General features: G+C 44.2%; 2 protein-coding genes across 6 annotated transcripts in view; one reads left to right on the forward strand and one right to left on the reverse strand.

Annotated features, from left to right (window-relative positions):
* Window positions 1–1,951: 1,951 nt before the first annotated feature.
* Window positions 1,952–20,000, forward strand: part of snx2 (sorting nexin 2) — a 110,116-nt gene continuing 92,067 nt past the window's right edge. For 2 of the 5 annotated variants that reach the window (XR_011521790.1, XR_011521789.1), the window contains exon 1: window positions 18,217–18,440. Coding sequence is in view for 1 of the 5 variants with exons in the window: in XM_015960315.3 (XP_015815801.1) it covers window positions 18,342–18,440 (99 nt within the window). In the remaining 4 variants the exon portion in view is untranslated. Of the gene's footprint in view, window positions 1,971–15,054; window positions 15,177–18,216; window positions 18,441–20,000 lie in introns of those variants that run through there. The other 3 variants (XM_054730375.2, XM_054730374.2, XM_015960315.3) reach the window with 3 other exon arrangements.
* Window positions 11,786–16,275, reverse strand: rnf214 (ring finger protein 214). The gene is made up of 6 exons (XM_015960313.3): window positions 15,911–16,275; window positions 15,228–15,457; window positions 15,027–15,160; window positions 13,323–13,551; window positions 12,776–12,985; window positions 11,786–12,698 (listed from the first exon to the last, which is right to left on the reverse strand). Exons 1-6 carry the CDS (start codon window positions 16,122–16,124, stop codon window positions 11,922–11,924), a joined length of 1,794 nt encoding a protein of 597 aa, XP_015815799.3. The 5' UTR covers window positions 16,125–16,275; the 3' UTR covers window positions 11,786–11,921.

Below are 20,000 nucleotides of genomic sequence, written 5' to 3' on the forward strand. Positions count from 1 at the left end.
TTGTTGATGTCTGGAACTCCCTAAACCCGCCCATACAGGTATGATCAAAGATTTGTTGCTGAATAGTCAAATCAAACTGACGCCATTCAACACATCATAGTGTTTCCTGTTGGACCAAGTGGGTGTTTTAGTTTCTGATGTCACTTCCTGGAGGTTTAGGATCAGTTTGGTCGTTGAACCAGAGTCAGACAAACTCCTCACCCGGAGGATTTCTTCATCGGGGCATATCCGTGAATGCTGACAGAAACCGATCTGAGCTCAGATTTTAATAACCAGCGTGTACAGACACAAACACTTTTTATTATTTAAACGTCACAAAGGATGGAATAAATCTTTCTGGAATTTTAACCGGAGTCGTGTTGTTTTTCACGGCGGACTTAAGAAAACGCCTCTTTTACTATCAGGATTCTGTCTTTGGCGAACTTTGCTTTCTAAATAAAAACAGACGTGTTTTTTCTACTTCCCTGAATAAGCAGCTTACCGATTTACTGTAGCGAAGTCAAACGTTTCAGATGTTTTTAATGTAAAAAAGTTAAGTGTTCATATTGATATAATTCTTTTACCTTTTAACACAAACCATTAATGACCTAAATTATGTTCTAGAATTAGAGTTGAGGGCCCTCAGGCCACACTTTGGCCAACCCTGGTTATATTTATAGAGAAGAGATGATTCTGTAGGACTTCAGACATTTATTCCTAAACACCAAATCAAACCCTGCAGTCGTAGAAAAGGTGAACCACAGAGGTCAGACCTGTCTCCAGCAGCAGAGATTTTCTGTTTACAAGCTCTGCCTTGATGTGTTTTTAGAACCAGATTAGGATTTAGTGTTTAGAATAATGGCATCAAGAGATTTGAGGTTAATTTCCATAGTAATAATATTGGCGCTTATCCTAACTCTGTTCCAATATTTTATTTTCCACCTCTACCTATAAAGCCACAACAGAATGAGCTGAGTCAGGGAGGAGGCATCAGACCAAAGGACAGCATCGGGGATGGTGATGAGGGTCTCCGGGTAAGGAGAGATTAGAACATGATAAGAGATGGAAGAAATTAGGCAGGCCTTAGGAAAGGGGTTTCAAAGATCTTTCAGAATTATTCTCATTAACACTTAAACAATTTTTCTCTGTAATTTAATATTTAGCCCAGGAAGAGGGCCATGTGTCGGGGCAGAGACCAGGCTGCAGCACTGACGGTCAGGGAGAGCCATCGGACTGTATAGAGCAGGGGATGGATTTCCTGTGACCACTCTAAAGCCACATCAGCCAGATCCCAAGACCATTGTGTGTCAAAAGTAGAGTGATAAAACTCTTAGATTTCAGAGAGAGTGGTATGTGACTTTCCCCTGGCTTCATTTAATCCCAGTTGTTGAAGGAGCATTGTGCTTTTACTGTTCCTGCTAAGCAGGTGACGCCCTGTAACTTTAAAATGAAATAATAGTAATAATCATTACTGTCTTTGAACCACTTCACTAATAACTAAACCAGTAATTAAGAAATGTAAGATTGAATGCAAGAAGACGATAAATAACTCTGAAAAAAAATTTGTCCCCCTCACTTTTGAGATGATGGTTACGCCCCTGGTTAAGAGCCTCACCTGGTTGGCTGAAAGCTGCACCCACTCAACTGAACACAGTCGTGATGTTTATTAGGCATCAAATAACAGAAGCATGAATATCCCAACCGCCAGCAGCAAGGTGAGAGCTAGTCATCACCATGGACTTAAATATACATCATCACCTGGAAAAAATAAAAGATCGATTTTTTTCTTGTCAGGAAAACGGAGAGGGCGGGGCTTAAAGCTGGACCAGCCGCTAGGAGGCGCTGTGTGCTTCCTTTAGATACAAACTTCCACTAAAAAAAGGTTTTTAAAATCCGAATTTCTCTTTTACTTTGTTCTGATGGGATTAAAGAAAGAGTGAAGAAAGTTCTGGAACTCCTGGCCATCAGGACCAGCGTGGGTCCGAGTTACAGTAAGATGACTTTATCATGCTAGTTAGCTCAAAGACTCTGAAGTCAAACAAACTAACACCTGTTCAGCAGGTAAAGGTGAGTTTTATGAACACCTCTGTTGTTAGTTTTTAATTTCAACACAAAGTTTACTAATTTAGAGTTTCTCTAAAGATTAGCCACCCTGCTAGTGTTGTTAACGCTAACATTTAGCTGGAAGCTAACGATGCTGTTAGCTTAATTGGTAACTAGCTAGTTATTAATTAAGCTAACAGCATCGTTAGCTTCCAGCTCCACATCAAATTTGCCGAACCTGGGCCAGTTAAAGTTCACCTTAGAGGAGACAGGAATATGATTTTAAACCTTTGTTAGTGGAGACTGAGATGTCCGAGTTTCCCTCCTAAAACTGACCTCGGATCAGAGAAATAAAACTAATTAAATCTTTTCAGCCTGGAGGATTTTGGTGAAGAAACTTAGACAAAATCTAAACAAGCATTTAAAATTTGTTTCAAAAATAGTTATCAGTGCAGAACCTTAGTAGGAAAAAGGCAAGGTCGTTGGGAAATTAGCAAAAAAATAAAAATACACCCTACTCAGGAAACTCATCCCAGCCCAACATGTACGATCAAAGTAAATGTTGCAGAAATGTTTTTCTGCAGGAGTAAAACTTCTCGTGTTTTTCCACACATAAGATCTTCATCAATTTAAACTGGTTACCAGGTATTTTAGATAAACACTGTTTCCTCTGAGGCCTCCTGTCGCTCTGTTAGAGGTCCTCTGCAGGTCCCAGGACCCCACTTTGGACCTCCTCTGATGGAGATGGATGATGTGTGTGAATTGTACTCACTGGTAATTTAATGAACGATATATAACAGAGCTAATATTTATTTCTGCGCGCTTCAGCGGCATCAAAAACAGTCACTTAACAGGGCAGATTTATGGTGTTTGGGAAGCGAATTGGTGTTTGATGGTTCCCACGCAGGGCCGGCTGCTTCCCCACGGAGTCTAATGGGGTCCGCTCTAATGGCCCCCCTCAATCATCACAGCAAATATGAAACATGAGCTAACAGACTGACAATTAGCACGACAACGGGAGACTCAGACGAGACGCGGGAGGATGGTGGGTTTCACAAACCCACCTCGCTGCTCACCAAACAAAAAACTGGAGCCATTTGTTTCCACCTCCTCCGTCCTCCTGCTTTCTTCAGGGTGTGTGTGTGTGTGTGTGTGTGTGTGTGTGTGTGGGGGGGGGGGGGGTGAAGGTAAACTGATAAATTAGACCTCATTTATTGGACAACAGTTTGAGTCAATACCCAGGAGCCTTTGCTGTGCAGCGCGGACGAAGCCTCACAGCCGCTAATTGGTTCACTCTGTTTGCTTGGTGTGTGTGTGTGTGTGTGTGTGTGTGTGGGGGGGGGGGGGGTCTGATGCCTTCTCTCACACACACACACACACTAACAGACTTGCAGCACATACCGTGAAATCGGGTGAGACAAGCGTTTGATTTGACAGGCGGGGCGGAGGGGGCTTGTGGGGAGTTTTGGGGGTGGGGGTGTGTGTGTGTGGGGGGGGGGGGGAGTCATGTATAGATTTTTGTGTCTGTTGTTTTGGCTTATTTGTGTGCTTCTTTTACTCAGTCAATCAAATTTAATTGACACCGCTGGGCTGCGGCCGGCAGCCCCGCGGCATGCTGGGATGACAGGCCTTTAATGCCAGCGGGCGGAGAGGAGGTTCTTCTGCTGGTGAAGGATGGAGGCGGGGGTCTATGACCCGTCAACAGTATTAATTGATGTAACGACAGCGATGATGGATACTAATAAATACAACCTTTAAGAAAAACGCTAATTAGACGGCATCCTGCGCTGATAAACACCATTCGTCTTCCACGGGGCCGTCGGTCCGACACCCGCGGGTTTCCATATGCAGATCTAACTCCGAGTTTGAATTTTGGCCACAGCAGAGCATCACGTCAGGAGAAAGGACTCACAGGTTTCCTCTGAGTCCCCCTCGCATCCCACTGGTTGAGAATCCGGATAAGGTAGATCTACACGTTTGGATCACAGGATGTTCTTGTCTCTGTTCGGTTTAGGTGTGGCGGGTTGATAGTCGGTGTGTACGGGTGGTGGTAAACAAACTGAATGCTCCACCCGCCTCAGCTCATTTTGATGAGGAGGGGCAGCGGCTCCTCACCTTAGCCCTACGGCTGGGCCGGCCCGCACTGAGGCTCTAGGATTCAGGTCCTGGACCCGTCCACTTCTTCAGCCATGCTTTTGTATTGTGGGTCAGAAGGACAGTCCAGAACCGGTCCCCGCTTGAGACCGCTGTAACAGATGTGGTCCTGATGTAGCTGGATAACCTCAGCTGGAACTTACTTCACCAGAGAACACTGATCCAACACTGAAGCAAGTCAGAAGCAGGACCGGCTGCTCCTTTTTCTCTCTGGGCCGAAGATCACAGGATGGTTTAATCTCTATTCCCAGAACTTTCTCCTTGAGGTTCGTTTTTGAGATTACTTTAAGGTAATCCTAAAGTCTTCACCTGCATTTGTCCCGTTATGAACGGTTTCTGCTTTCAGCTGTTTCTCTGGAGAGCCACCAGGGGGCAGCGTTGTGTTCCATGTTACAGCATCAGAAAGGATGCGACTTCCAACAGCAGTTTTGCTCTTTAGCAGCAGTTTGGCATTTAGTTCTGGTGTCACACAGTCGATTGTGTTGATGTGGAGCATTAAAACAGCCGCGGAGCCTCGTTAAAGTGTTTGTTCAGCCTTCAGACGGTTTCTCCCGGGAGGCTCCGGGTGCACAGATCAGGAATAACCTGCAACAAACCGACCGGTGTCTTATTTTAATTTTCCTGCCTCTGTAATTGACAGCGGGCCCGGTTTCACAGCTGGTCCAGAAACAGTTTGTGACTCCGGAGGCGAGGCCGATCGTTGGTGATGTTCTGCTGAATGTCACAGACCGTTACACTCAAACTGATAATTGATTTTTCTCTCCAGAGTTTCCTAAAAGTTCCTATTTGAAAAGAGCCAGAAAGTCTCTTTAGCAGAAGACTTTCACTTGCACCTGAAGCATCACCGGGATCGTCTCCGTGCTCCGTCTGAGGAGCTGCTCAGCAGAGGAGTGGTTCCATCCGCTGCGGCCGGTCTGCTGGAGCAGAGCTCCGGGGTTAGGGCAGCTCGTTTAATCAAACTCAGTCACTGAAAACAAAAGTTCAGAAAAGCTGATTCTTATTTCAAAATTAAATCCAAAACCAAAAGATGGAAAACGGAAGAATAAAAGTCCTGCAGTGAGACGGAGATCCCTCTGCTATAAAACTCCAGATTCCTTGGCTCATCCCTTCAGCTTTGCTGCTGCCGGTTTGGTGTTAATGCTTGTCTATGTGCGTTTGTGCTTTTATTTTGCTTTAGTCCAGTAAACATTCATGTGTTTTCTCTGGTTCTGTTCATAAAAATGATGAACCAATCAGCCATATAATAAACCTTTATTTTGAAAAACGTCATTTTAAACCTTTATTTTGAAATATGAGGACTGATTAGACATTAACTTTAGACCAATCAGATTTCAGCTGAAGTCAGGCCCCGCCCCTGGCCCCACCCACTTCAAGGGTGAAACAGCGGAACAAACATCCTCTCTGTCCTGTAGTAGATCCGAAAAAGCTGTTTTAGTTAACACCGCTTTTACTCTGCTGCGTTTAAGAGATTAGGATTAAATAATCCATGTCTGTGACGCCAGATTTCACCACAAGAACATGACACAGCCGTCCTCCTGGGGATGTTTTCCACCGCTTGTGAGGAAATAAGACTGAGAGCTCAATTACACAGTCGAGAGGCGTAAACGTTCCTCTGCCCTGAGCTCCACAACACCTGTGATGTTTTTTATAGGTGTGTTTTATGGAGGCGTCCTCTGTGGGGCTCAGCCCAGATCCTCGTGTCTGAGTGGATTTTTGTCCGACCCAAACCTCTGATCACTCATTCTGCCTCCGTTTCCACCTCCTGAAAGAAATAACAGTCAAATAAAACTCGCTCACTTTGCTGAGGGGCCCCGTGGGAGCCTCTTACGGGGACCCCGGGGGTCCCCAGACTCCACTTTGGGAGCGTCAGTCAGGCCCGCGTTTACAGGCCGCCGTAATGATGCTTGTTTGTCCAACGGTCTGTAAATCACACCGACATTAGAGCCGTCACCGGATCCGCTAGAGACACAGCAGAGCATCATTAATGCCCCGAAACCCCGGAGACACTCGGCGCCGATCCATAACGCCGCCCAGAGCACACACACACACACACACACACACACACACACACACACACACACACAGGCATACATGCACACACACATGCACACGCACACACACACACACACACAGGCATACATACATACACATACACACACACACACACACACACACACAGGCATACATACACACACACACACACACAGGCATACATACACACACACACACACACAGGCATACATACACACACACACACACACACACACAGGCATACATACATACATACACACACACACACACACACACACAGGCATACATGCACACACACACACACACACACAGGCATACATATACATACACATGCACACGCATACACACACATGCACACACATAGGCATACATGCACACACACACACACACACACACACACACACACACACACACACACACACACACACACACACACACACACACACACACACACAGGCATACATGCACACACACATGCACACGCACACACACAGGCATACATGCACACACACACACACACACACACAGGTAAACATGCACACTATCAACATATAAAAATAGGTGTACACACAGTTACACACACACACATACACAAACACACATGTCATGTGCAAACACAGGCATACATGCGCGCACATACACACACACACACACACACAAATACTCACATACACAAACACATGTCATGTACACACACACACAAACACACACAGGAACACACATTCACACACACATTTAAATAATTAATGAACGGATTAGTCACATCTGAATAATCCGGAGCGGTTTCTTCCAGAACATCTGGATCCGGTTCGGAGTGCGACCAGCAGGGGGCAGTATAGATTAACCATTCTTTTGGGGGTTTTAAAAAGCAAAGTAACACATTTGTCCATCTAAAGAGAAATCCTGAACATGTGCTGAATAATAAACCAACGACCTTGTTCTAAAGCCGTTGTGTGGAAGGATGAGTAACCCAAGAAGTTCACCACGCAGTGCTCTGCAGGGTGCCTTTTATGAAGGCTTTTAAATGACGCGTCTTTTACTTCATTAATAAATAATAATGGGGAATCCTCCATACTGCCTTCTAGTTGATATCCAGAACAGCCCGTGGGTCACATGGGTGTGAAGCAGCTTATTGCTGGAAGCCCTTTCCTTTTCCCAGCGGTTGGGCCTGGTCGTGTAAACCGAGCAGGCGGTGAAATATCACAAAGTTCCTGAAGATACAGCGGTCAGCGCCACTGGAAACTCCTGGGGCCTGAGCAGCAGCTTTTACAACAAGGGTCCACTCTAGAGCACCTGCTGATGGCAGAAGTTTCTCAACATTAGTTACAGTTTAGACTAAAGTTGATATGAACAGCCTCAGGTATGATGATAGGTTCAGGTTAAACCGACATCGCTGTTGGCTAAGAGGTACCCTAGAATGTTAGCTGGTACCATATGATGTCACAATTTCATTGGGAGCCTGCGTGTGTGTATTTGTTGGCGGCTCCACCCTCATGGTCTGCTAGGCAACAGCATTTGTTGCATTTTTCAAACAGGAAGTGGGAGTTGAGTAAGACTCTGGTACAGGGTGACTTGCTCTTGAAGTCGTGAACAGTGAATGAAATCATCTCAGAACTCTGTGTGTGTGTGTACCATCGACAGTGTGTGTGTGTGTGTGTGTGTGTGTGTGTGTGTGTGTACCATCGACAGTGTGTGTGTGTGTGTACCATCAACATATATATATATATGTATATAATAATAATGCATTGAACTTATATAGCGCTTTTCTAGACCCCCAAAGACGCTTTCACACACTCTCACACTGCTAGTGATGGTAAGCTACTTGTAGCCACAGCCGCCCTGGGGAGGTCTGACAGAGGCGAGGCTGCCATTTGGTGCCGTCGACCCCTCTGACCACCACTAACACAGGCAAGTTGGGTGAAGTGTCTTGCCCAAGGACACAACAGCAGGATACCCCTGGCGGGAGCTGGAATCGAACCCATGACCCTCCGATCATGAGGCAACCTGCTCTACCACCTGAGCTACTGCTGTGTGTGTGTATATTACACTGTTGTGTTATCCAAATTAGTTAATATTTCACTAATCTTAATTCCTTATGGGGTTAATTCAGGTTACTAACTTCACTGGTTTACATTTTAGTGCTCTTTGTCACTCATATATATATATATATATATATATATATATATATATATATATATATATATATATATATATATATATATATATAGATATATATATATAGATATATATATATATATATATATATATATATAGATATATATATATATATATATATAGATATATCTACTTTTATATTGTTATTTACAGTTGATCAAGCTTTGATAACTTTTTGGCAGCAGTAAAAGTCAGTGCATCTCTGTTTGTGGAGTAAAATTATGGAATGGATTAAATAGTGATTTAAAGCAATGTCCAAGTATGACCCAATTTAAAAAATGGTACAAAAATATGGTCTTCATGAGGTACAGGGAGGAAGAGGGAGTTTGACTCAAAAAGATCCAATGAGCTGTGTGAGGGTGTAAGTGTACAGAAGAAAATGGGGTGTGTTGTAAGTATGTGTAGTAGGGAATGTTAATCGCGGTGTGTGGTGGATAAATGGAAAAGGTATGTAGAACAATTTTGCATGGGCAGTTTGATTATAGATGAATTTTGAAAATTTATGATGAATTAGAACGACATTGTTCCTTTTGATCTTGAATAAATGGGAAAAGGGGGGTAGGATTTAATAAGCACTAGCTTCCTCCTACTCCTTTTCGAACAGAACATGATAATTTAATTTTTGTGTGATTATCGGTGTGATTTTTAATGTCTACAATGACTTATTATTACTATTGTTATAATAGTTATTTTTAGTATAATGTTCGAAATAAATATTTCATTCATTCAAAATATGAGGTGATGAATCAGAATCTCCGTATCTTCAGAGAGGTACGTTCTGGATATAAAAGAATTTGGTTTGCATCTAAACTATGAAGTTGCTATTATCAGAACCACATGCAGACTATCTTGTTGCGTCCATCTCACCCATTTGGACCCGAGATGTCCAGGAGCCGACGACCCCACTGCACCTGGTTCGTAGAGAAACCTCGATGCAACCAAATCAGTCCTCCGATGTCTCCGAGTCACAACGATAGATGAATGGAACCAAGTGTCTTAAAATCAACTCTGGAGTTTGAGTCAGCTTTGTTCTGCAGGAAAACTATCTTGTTGTTCAGCTTTGCAGATGCAAAAAGCTTTAAGGTTTTGACAGCGTGTCAAAATCTTTGAGCTAGAGATCTGCTAAGAGATGGCCAGTCTCTAGCTTTGTCTCCCGACTACCGAGAAAGCAGAGTGGCTGGTTTATATACCCGCTGATATCTATGACCAAACTTACCAAGAATCTCAGAAACGCACGCTCTTGAGACAGAGTCTCTGGGTCTAGGGACAAGGTTAGTTATGTGTCACGCATTCTTATGGGCTCGACACACGGGAGGCGACAAATGACCGCGATCAACGAAATTTGTCGCTGTCATTACCTGACACACGGGAGGCGACCCGCGGCCAGCAGTCTACGCGTTCTGTTCCATGGCGAAATCGAAACTTCTGTTGTTTTGATTGGCTGTGTCAGGTTGGAGGGAATTAAGGTTATTTAAGCGGTTCAGAGTTAATAAAGTGGTAGATATGATGTTTCACAAGGTGCTGCTAGAGTTATGTGAAATCTTACTTCTGATTTTACTATAAAACATAATAATAATCAACTTCTCCATGTTTGCTCGGAGGTGTACGGAGCATCCTGTCCGCTCATTGGTCAGTGAATGAAGCCTCCGTTGATCGGTCCTCGTCCGAGCGACAGCGATGAAAAGTTGAGAATGTTTCAACTTTCTGGGATCGCGTCGCTGGGTCGTCCGTGCACGAGCGCAAAATTTCACAAACACGTTTTTCGCGTTTCGCTTGGTAGGAGAGAGACCCGCGATTATCGCTTTGTCGCACATGTCTCGTTGAAAATGAATGGAGGAGAGGCGATGTCGCCTCCCATGTGTCGAGCCCATTAATCTTAACCTTACTCTCTGTCTGGTGTAATGATGACATCCTGTAAACATACTAAACCATCACTGAATACAGACTCCTGAACATTTCATTGCTTAATTATACATGGCAATATGTAGTGATTTTTAATCATAAAATATTTTTTCTTCAATGATTATTTTGAATTATAAAATGTTTAATTATAAAATCTTCTTTTCTCCATTTAACTGGAGTTCTCTTGTGAGGAACCTTGGGGAAAGGAATGCTACCGTTCATCTTTATTATCTGATGAAGCTGCGCTCAGCTGATGAAGTCATCTGATTAAAATGCTGAGTCGTGCAGACTCCTGACAAGGGAAGATACAGCAGGACATGTAGTAGCCAGTAGGGCTGGGGGTAAACGATTATTTTTAAAACGATTATTCTGATGATTATTTTATCGAATAGTCGACTATTCTAATGACTATTTAGAAAATTAATCTAATGATTATTTTTCTATTGCACAATTAACAAAAACCAGAAAATCTCAAATAAATTCCTCAAAAAAATTGATGAATTGTTTCTGTAAGAGAATAAACACTACAGGCCTTCCATTTTGTATAACACTGCGTTTATTGTGTTGGTTGGTTATGTTCTGGTGACGTGTAGAACTTGGGAGAGCAGGCTGCTGCCTGAGAGGTGGTAGAAGGTGGTGTGTCTCCATACTGCTTTGTTTTGGTCACTTATGTGCGTGAGGCGAGTGGTCTTACGGGTTAAACCAAACTCAGGTGATATTTTACACTAAACCGAAAACCCACAACACTCTAACTGTAATAAAAGTGAGATCTGCACCACAAAAAAGATGAACTCTAAACCAAAACGTAACAGCTTATCCCAACGCAAGAAGCTGTTAGCGAAGATGCTAACAGTAGCTTTACCAACGTTAAGTTCAAGTTACCAAGTTTAAATAAACCAAAAACACCCAGCAGCAAACAGACCAGCACGGAGGAGAGACTGCTACCACCAAAACAGCTCTCCTCGTGTCCGAAAGAAGCTCCTTTATGAAGGGAGAAACGCTCCCGGTGATTTTCTACATCTGCGATAGGCACGAAGCAGCGCATCTGACCCCGGAAGTTGTTGTCCGTTGCCGGGAGACGAAGGGGCAAAACAGGAAAATAATCTAGTAGTGGACGGACGTTGTTCCGGGTCTTCTGTATTTGGCCGAGATGTTAGTGAAGGCGGAGAAGAGGGCGAACTAGAGGAAAAACAGGCAGATTCCTCCTCTATTTACAAACTCCTGGGGATGCAACAAGTGGGCGCGGTGCGTCGACTTCCGGATCTGACGTCGACAAATTTTTAGAATCGAGCCGTCGACTTCGTCGAGGCTTCGCTACAGCCCTAGTAGCCAGGGTTATTTGCTCTAGCTGCATATGACCGGTGGGATCTTTAAAATCAGTCCATTTCGTTTTGTTTTATTTTATTTTTCTAAAAGAATAAACAGAACAATCTTTGGCCAAAAGATTCCTTCCAACACCAGAACCGCAGAACGTTTCACATTTCAAGTTTCTGAGGTTAGTTTTAAACAAAGAATTAATAAAACAAAATAAACGCAGAAAGAGTCTGAAACATCTGAACTCCAGAACAAACAGAACTAGAGGTCCAAACAAAAGGATCTGATGAAGGTCTGATTGGGTCAGTTCTCCTGGTTCTGGGTCACTTCGCTGGACAGAAGGGACAGGAGTTGTTCTTGCTGGACTGGAGCCACATCTGGATGCAGTCCTTGTGGATGGCGTGGGAGCAGCTCAGCGGGTACCGGCTCTCCGGGTCCACGTGGTTCTGGCACATCAGGCAGAGCTTCCGGGCTCCGGCGGAAGGCAGAGGTGCTGCGGCAGCAGCGGCTCTCTGAAGGGGAGGGGCCGGTCTCTGGATGGGCCCCACTGGAGCTGGCCTGCTGATGGGCCCCGGCACCGACCTCTCGCTCTGAACCAGCTTGAAGCCGACCTGCTCGATGATGTCATCCATGGACATTCCTGCCAGCGTTCCTCGGGAACTCTTCACCTGCTGCAGCAGCGACGTCAGCTGAGCCTTGCTGCACCGAGGGAAGCTCGCCCCCAGCTTTTCCAGAAACTTCTCCAGTTTATCGGCGGGGGCAGCCGGGGCCACAGAGGGGGGCGGGGAGGGGGCCACAGGGGGAGAAGGGGACAGACTGGGAGGGGGAGTCACCCTGGGTGGGGCCCTAATATGAGCCTGGAACTGATGCTGGGGAGGCTGGACTGCATGGAAGGGGGGCGGAGGCTGGTGTAGGTGTACTGGGGGGGGCTGGAAGTACAGACGGGGCAGGGGGCGGAAGGACCCGCGGTAGTGAGGGTGGTGGGGGGGAGGGTGGTGGTGGCGTGGCGGGTAGTAGTGAGGATGTCTTTGTAGGGGGGGTGGGTGTGGAGGAGGGGGCGGGGCCAAAGACTGCATCACCTGACAGAATCTAAGATCCGCCTGCGGGAGAGAAGATGGAAGGTGGGAATTAAACCAGAGCAGATCTTCCCGACCCGAGAGGGTTTCCAGAGACTCACCAAGGGAATCTGGGGCAGAGGTGGAATGTTGATCCTGGGGAGGGATTCCAACTCCCGACCCTGATGGATCTGCTGCAGAACCTCCTGGACGCGGTTCTGGAGCTCCACCTTGTTTTTACGGACCATACCTTCTTTCTTCTCCCACTTGGCCCGCTCCGCGTGGTACTGCTGCGGGAACTCCACCCGGAGAACGTTCAGGTACTGAGTCACCTGGGTCAGGTGAGAACAGGAGCGGGTTGTTAGACCTGAACTGGTTCTAACCGGTCCACAGACTCTGCTGCCGCTCAGATTCGAGTAACGGTTAGAGAATAAATCATCTTCAGACAAAATAAAACAAAACAAACTAAAAAAAAGTTTCTGATTGACACAAAAATTCTGATTCTGAGGTAAAAACTTCCTCTAGAAGCTCCGCTAACGCTAGCAGGATTTAGCGCCTAGCGGAGGGGCGTTCACGGACCAAAACATGTTTATAAACGGGCTAAAACAGAAGCTTCCGACTCAAAATGTAAATGAGACACCAAAGCCGATTGGTTCTGTGGGTCCAAACCTCGCCGAACCAGGCCTCGATGTGAGACATGGCGACGTCTCTCTGCTTCTCCACCGCCGTGATCTCGTCCCGAAGAGCCTGCAGCTGGGTCGCTTGTGCCTTCCTCCTCACTCGCTCCATCTCCTGCCTCAGCTCCTCCAGCTCATCCTTCCACCTCTGCTGCTCCACGTAATGCTCTGATCTGAGCGCCGACAGCTTCCTGTCGCTCTCCTCCATCTCCTTGACCAGTCTGAAGGCGCGACAGACAGGTGGGGTGGGGTCCGTTAGAACAGCAGCGTATCAGAGGACCCTCACAGCTCGTTCAGCTTTTCTCGTCCGACTCCAGTTAAAACCCAGACAAGTATTTTAACATTTCTCTCTGAAGTCTGGCCTGATGAAGGACTGTTTGTTTAAGTTTTTCAGTTTGTTTTGGATGCACTCTGACAGGTCAAAGGTCACATTTGGAGTTAAACAACGTTCCTGTGTGGCAGGAACAAGGTGACCAGTTAAAACAGATGAAACGGGGAATGTGTGTCTACTGGCTCCAGTGCAGTTGGAGGTCATTCTTGTTTGAAGTAGGGTTGTCACGGTAACCGGTGTAGCGGTAAACCCCGGTAAAAAAGTTGACAATAATAACCGTCTTGTTTTTTTTTTAAACTATATCATCTCGGTGGATTACCGTGGCTGCGGTGTAGGCGCGGTGACCCTTACCAGCCACCGTATCATCTGCTGAAGTTGCTGGCGGCACATGCGCACTTTGTTGTTTACAACCAAAACTTCATTGAAGCTAAAGCTGAAATAATGGCCAAAGGAGGAGACGGCAGCGCTCAGGACATTTATTATCCCTCAAAGAAGACAAAGTGGGAAGTACGGACATTTTTTGTATATTTGAAGAATGCCGAGGGACAGCTGATAGAAGACGGCTATCCTGTTTGCAGCACGTGCAGAAAAAGTGTCTGTGAAAGGCAGCAACGCTTCAAATCTCATGACACATCTGCGTGACCACCACCCACAACTCTACAGTCAACGCAAGGCAAGCTAACGTTAGCGTTTTAGCTAAAATGTGTGATCCGAGGATTTGGGTTGAGGGAGAATGCAACGAGTCGCTATATAAAGCAGCCGCAGCGCCGCTACCTGCATATAAACCGTGTCGCGGACACCGCCATGTTGAAATGACGCTATGCATTACGGGGCTCCCAGGGGCAGATAAGAGTTGGTCTCTCTCTGAGAATAATTATGAATTTAACAACGATTACTGCCTGATGACATTTTCCCACATCTGCAAAGCTCACTGGAAGGACACAAACCGAGGACGATATTTTCCTGATATAGGGTTTATTACTCAAGTAAGGGTAAAAAAGTATCTGATTAGAAGGCTACTCAAGTACTGAGTATCACCTGATGTAATATTTTTAAATGATGACATCAAACAGACAAAAAATAAGAAGTTATGGGCAAATATTGGTATTTTAAAGACTAAAGGGGAAAATGTAAACAAATAAACAACATAATTACAAAATAACACATTTTAGGCAAAATTTAACCACAAACTGAGGACAATATTTTCCTGATATACGGGGTTTATGTAGTTGTCTGAAAATGTAACGCGTTTTAAAAAATACCGTGATAATACCGAAAACCGTGATAATTTTGGTCACAATCACCGTGAGGTTAAATTTTCACACCATGACAACCCTAGGACTCTGAAGTTTAAAATCAACTCACCTGTTCCTCTCCTCCTCTGCTCTGGTCTTCTCTGAAGTCATTTCCTGTTTCTTGCTTAAGAAGTTCTTCCTGGAGGCTTTGGAATCGTTCAGCTGAAGTTTGACCCGAAGAGATTCCAGTTTTCCCAGCAGAGCCTGAAAACACAGAAAGGTCAGACCCTGCTGAGCCTCCAAAGCAGCACGAGGGCTCCTCCAGTCCCACCTGGTGCTGCTGGATGGTCTCCTCCTTCTTCTTCTGCAGCTGCTGTTTGTGTTTCTCCTTTTCCTGCGTCTCCTCCTCCTTTTTCTTTAGCAGCTGGTTGTACTCCTTCGTCAGTTTACAGCTGTACTCAAATATGGCCGCCACCTGGCTCTCCCAGTCCGACTGCGTGTTAACAGCGGACTCTGAAACTGTGCTGCCCACCTGTACCGCCTGACAGTTATGTGTCGCATCTGAGGTGAAACGACAAGGAGACAAAAACAGGAAAGAACGACGAATAAGCTTCTATGAATTAGGAATCCATTCTTTTTATGAGATGATCGATAGTTTTAGTTGCGTTAAAATGGGGTTTGGGGGTTTGTTAGACACCTGGGACAGGTTCAGACTCAAACTTTGAGGATGAATCCAGCTTTAGACTCTTTTTGGGCTCTCTCCTTATGATGGACTCCTCTAAACAGCTCTTTGGTTGGCAGCCAAGTCGTGTTTAAAGCATTTTCCAAGTTAAATATTCAACAATCAGGTCCAGGTTTGAATAACTTTAGTATTTTAACGAACTTAACTCATCCAGTAAACATTTCCCTTTACCCAAATGAAGAATCTGAAGCCAACCTCGGCCGAGTTGCATCAACAAACCCAAACCCACGCTAAACACTTACAGCTGAAACAACCAGAAAGAAACACTTTACCGTTATCTTTCGCATTAGCCGGGTCTGGGTCCAGGTCCAGGTCGGAGTTCCGGTCCGGGTCCAAGTACAGGTCCGAGTCCGAAAGTAGGTCCGGTTCCACGTACCGCTCTAGTAACGACTTCTCTTCTGTTGGGATATGTTCGGGCTTCTCACGCGGCACGTTAGCTGTTTGCCCGCTAGCATCATTAGCTGTTTGCCCGCTAGCATCATCCATCCTAAAGGACCCGAACACTTCCGGCTGCCCCCAAATAATAGATACACAAACACGGCTTTAATCACACTGGATTAACGCCTCTGGTTTATCAAACCGGGGTTTTAAAACTCCAAAATCAATAATGGAGGTAAATTAAACGTTACAGCCGACAACAAAGTTACACGGAAGTGATTGTGTGTCGCTGAAAACGATCCGGCTGCAACACGTAAACAGATGCTTCCTTACGAAGATCGTCTATTCGGTGTGAGGTTTAGTCTGGTTGAGGTTTTTATCAGAGCACATTTTCATTTTGTTGTAAAACAGATTCTTGTTAACTTGCTATGGACATAATTGAATATAGTGAACAAATTGCAGATGACGGCTTCCTTCTTTTCTTGGACTTCTATAAAGCCTTCGACTCAGTAGAGCACGCTTTTATTTTCTCCTCGCTTAAATTATTTAATTTTGGGCCCAAATCTATAAACTTGAGTGAAGGTCTTTATAAAATTATTAATAGTTGCGTCGTCCTCTCAAGCGGTTCTACTCCTAACTGTGATGTTAACGTTGGTATTCCACAGGGTTGTCCTATTTCACCGTATTTGTTTATTTTGGTAACAGAGTTGTTAGCAATTCACGTTAAAAACTGCAAAAATGTAAAGCTTCTAAACGTTTTTGGTACAAAAATTATCATTAGCCAGTTAGCGGATGATACATTATTTATGAAAGATAGGCATCAGATTCCTAATGCTATACAAATTATTAATAAATTCTCCAAAGCGTCAGGGTTAATTTTAAACCTAAATAAATGCAAACTTTTTGCACTCCACAATACTACTCTTACAGAAATCAGTCAAATTCCTATCAAAACACATATTAAATACCTCAGCATCCACCTAAGGATTATAAAATGAGTCAGCAGTTAAACACTAAAAATAAATTAAAAGACTGCAAACAAAAATTGAACTCGTGGATTCAAAGGGATCTATCAATATTAGGCAGAATTTACTAAACAAAAATGGAAAGCCTTTCAAGGTGTATTTCTACCCTCTATTCAAAAGCTATCTCAAGCAATGCAATAAAGTCTTTCAATGGGATTAATTTAAATTTCATTTGGAGAAACAGGCCACATTATATTAAAAAGAGCATATTAGTCAAGGAGATAGAGGATGGCGGCCTTAAAGTTATCGATCTAGACTGCCTTAATGGAACCTTAAAAATAAATGGGTTAAAATCCTGGATTAAACACCCTAGTTCATTTTGGTATTGTAGCCCCAATTTCCTATTCAGCTTGGTGGTTTGAAAATACTACTCATCTCAGACTTTTAAACATTATCAGACTTCCATAAACAAATCTTATTAAATTGGAAATGAATATACACACATCATTTTTCACCGCACTCTGCAATAATCTGGAACAACCGATATGTTCTGCACTGCAATAAAGCTTTATTTTTTTAGAGAATGGTTTAATAGAGCTATCGTGTCCATGACTCATCTAGTGGATAATGAAGGTAATCTACTCAATTATCAACATTTTTGCACTAGCCTAGTCTTAAAAGTAGACAAGGTGTCTGCCTCAGGGACTAAGGCTGGGAGCTGGTTCCACAGGAGAGGAGCCTGATAGCTAAAAGATCTGCCTCCCATCTTAATTTTAGATATTCTGGGAACCACCAGTAAACCTGCAGTCTGAAAGCGAAGTGCTCAGTTAGGAACGAATGGAACAATCAGGTCACTGATGTATGATGGAGTTTGATGATGATTATTATTATTATTATTTTCCAATGTACGAACTTATGTTTTCAACTACCCTTGTATTATATTCGTATGTTTATTTATTTAATGCTTATGACTTTAAACAAATTCTGGAAAATAAACTAACAGAGTCTGTGATGAAAGAAAACAGTTTTCTATTTAAATCTATTTTCTCTGTGCCACAATTGTTAAATAGTTTCTATGTTTAATGTAATTCAAAATGAAGTAGAATTTTTACTCATTATTATAGTTTAGACTTAAAGATTTTTTTTTTTCGTCCCTGAGTTATTTTCTCTATAAGATCTCATTTAAACTCGGAGCGGAGTGAGACCTCGCGTTTTTCCAACCCCTCTCGGGTTCCCAGCAGGACAGCCGTGGGTCACATGACACAGCAGGGAGAACCGCCTGACTCCCGCTCCTCTTCCTGTCAGTTCTCGGTTTTCTCACTGCCTCTCGTCACATTCAGCCCGCTGAAACGACGCCAGCATGACGGACACAGCCAGGGAACCTCCGCCGCTGCACACAGACTTCCATGAGGTGGAGGACGGGGAGGACCTGTTCCCGGAGTCGCCCGCAGCACAGCAGGTGAGGAGTAGGAGGAGGTGATGGAAGGGAGGCCGAATAGAGGCAGAGAGGCGAACAGGGCGTGATGCCTCCAGCTAACAGATGGAAACTCAGAGGAGCACCGCAGAAACCTTAAATGAGTGATTTTTTTAATGGAGTTTGGCGTGTGTGGGAGCTAATAGCAATAAAACCCGTTTAAATGTTGCTTGGCCTTCTAAGCTACGTTACAGGAGCCGAAGAGGGTCTTTTTGCGCTCAAAAATAAACGTCCATCGGTTTTGTTCTGACCGTCAGGTGACAGTCACACAGGTGTGCGTGTGGTGCGTTTAGGGGACGCAGGAAAAGAGAAGGCTAGCAAAAAAAAAAAAAATGACCAGAGGATTTTTTGTTCTTATGTTCTTTTAAACCTATGAAGCTTTGAGTTGACAGAAGACTTTTTAGAGTGCAGAAGTGAAGGTCAGTCATGCATGAAGCGACTTTATCTCCTCCATCAAACCACAGAAGTTTTTATTCAGATAACAAATGCATCTCGTTTGACAAAACCAATAAACCCAGTTGGTATAATTTTAATTCTCAGTTCAGCACTTTGAACAGGTAGCAGGATTTATTCCCGAGAATCCAACCTTGACCCTAACCACTCCGCTCCAGTTGCTGATCCAGCCTTTTTATTGACCCACAACAATATTTAAACCAATAAATGTCTCTCGGTACATTTAAGAGTGTTTAGATCTCTGAGGTTCAGAACTGATTTTCCGCCTAAATCCTGGTTCCAGGACTTCCTCTCCACAAAGAAAGTGCTTCCACAGAGTCCATAATCCAGTTTGGATCCAGAGATTAGATCAGAACAAACATGGATTAAGTTTTTCCAACTAAATTATTACTTCCCCCTCCGATTCCCACATAGCTTCATAAAAGCCTGAGGCTTTCTGGAAGATATCAAAGGTTGTTTTTCCTTTTTTCCTCACCTTTTAGGAACATTTCACTCACAAAATCTCTAATCTGTCATTTGCGAACTTTATCTCGACATTCCTGGAAGCAGCAGAGCCTTAACTCTTCCCAATCTGAATTGTGACTCCTTTATCACAGATGCTGCTTGTTTCAGCTGCTGCTGCTTAGGTGGGAGATGCTAGGAGTCTGTAGATTAAACCAGGCGTTGTGGCTAAAACCCGAAAACATTCATGAACAGGAAGCTCGGATCAAATCTGAAGTGAATCCTGGGAAATGTTCGTTTGGGATTCTTTAGCCTGATTCTACCTTTTGGTCTTTGTCTTTATGTTTCTGTTGTTTGCTCCATTTTGTTGTGTTTATTTTCCCCATGTTGTTTATTTACACACACACACACACACACACTCACAAGAAGCCAGATTCAGTGTTTTTTGTCGAGTCAGCACTCAGATTTTTTTTTCCTGTAGTTTCTCAACAATAACTTTGTGTGTGTGTGCGTGCACTTGCGTATGCATGTGAGTGAGTGAGTGGGTGTGCTTGCATGTGTTTGTGTGTGTGTGCGTGCGTATGCGTGTGAGTGAGTGGGTGCGTGTGTGTGTATGTGCTTGCGTGCGTGCGTAAGCATTTGAGTGGGTGT

This window comes from Nothobranchius furzeri, chromosome 10, assembly GCF_043380555.1.
Source record: "Nothobranchius furzeri strain GRZ-AD chromosome 10, NfurGRZ-RIMD1, whole genome shotgun sequence".
Lineage (NCBI taxonomy): Eukaryota > Metazoa > Chordata > Actinopteri > Cyprinodontiformes > Nothobranchiidae > Nothobranchius > Nothobranchius furzeri.

What these genes read in the sequence shown, in the direction of transcription:
- rnf214 (XM_015960313.3), bottom strand. Translation starts at nt 16,124, where the DNA reads ATGGATGATGCTAGCGGGCAAACAGCTAATGATGCTAGCGGGCAAACA. An exon ending in GCAGAGGAGGAGAGGAACAG is followed by an intron (nt 13,552 to 15,026) that starts GTGAGTTGATTT and finishes TCGCGCCTTCAG; the next exon opens with ACTGGTCAAGGAGATGGAGG. An exon ending in TCGAGGCCTGGTTCGGCGAG is followed by an intron (nt 12,986 to 13,322) that starts GTTTGGACCCAC and finishes CACCTGACCCAG; the next exon opens with GTGACTCAGTACCTGAACGT.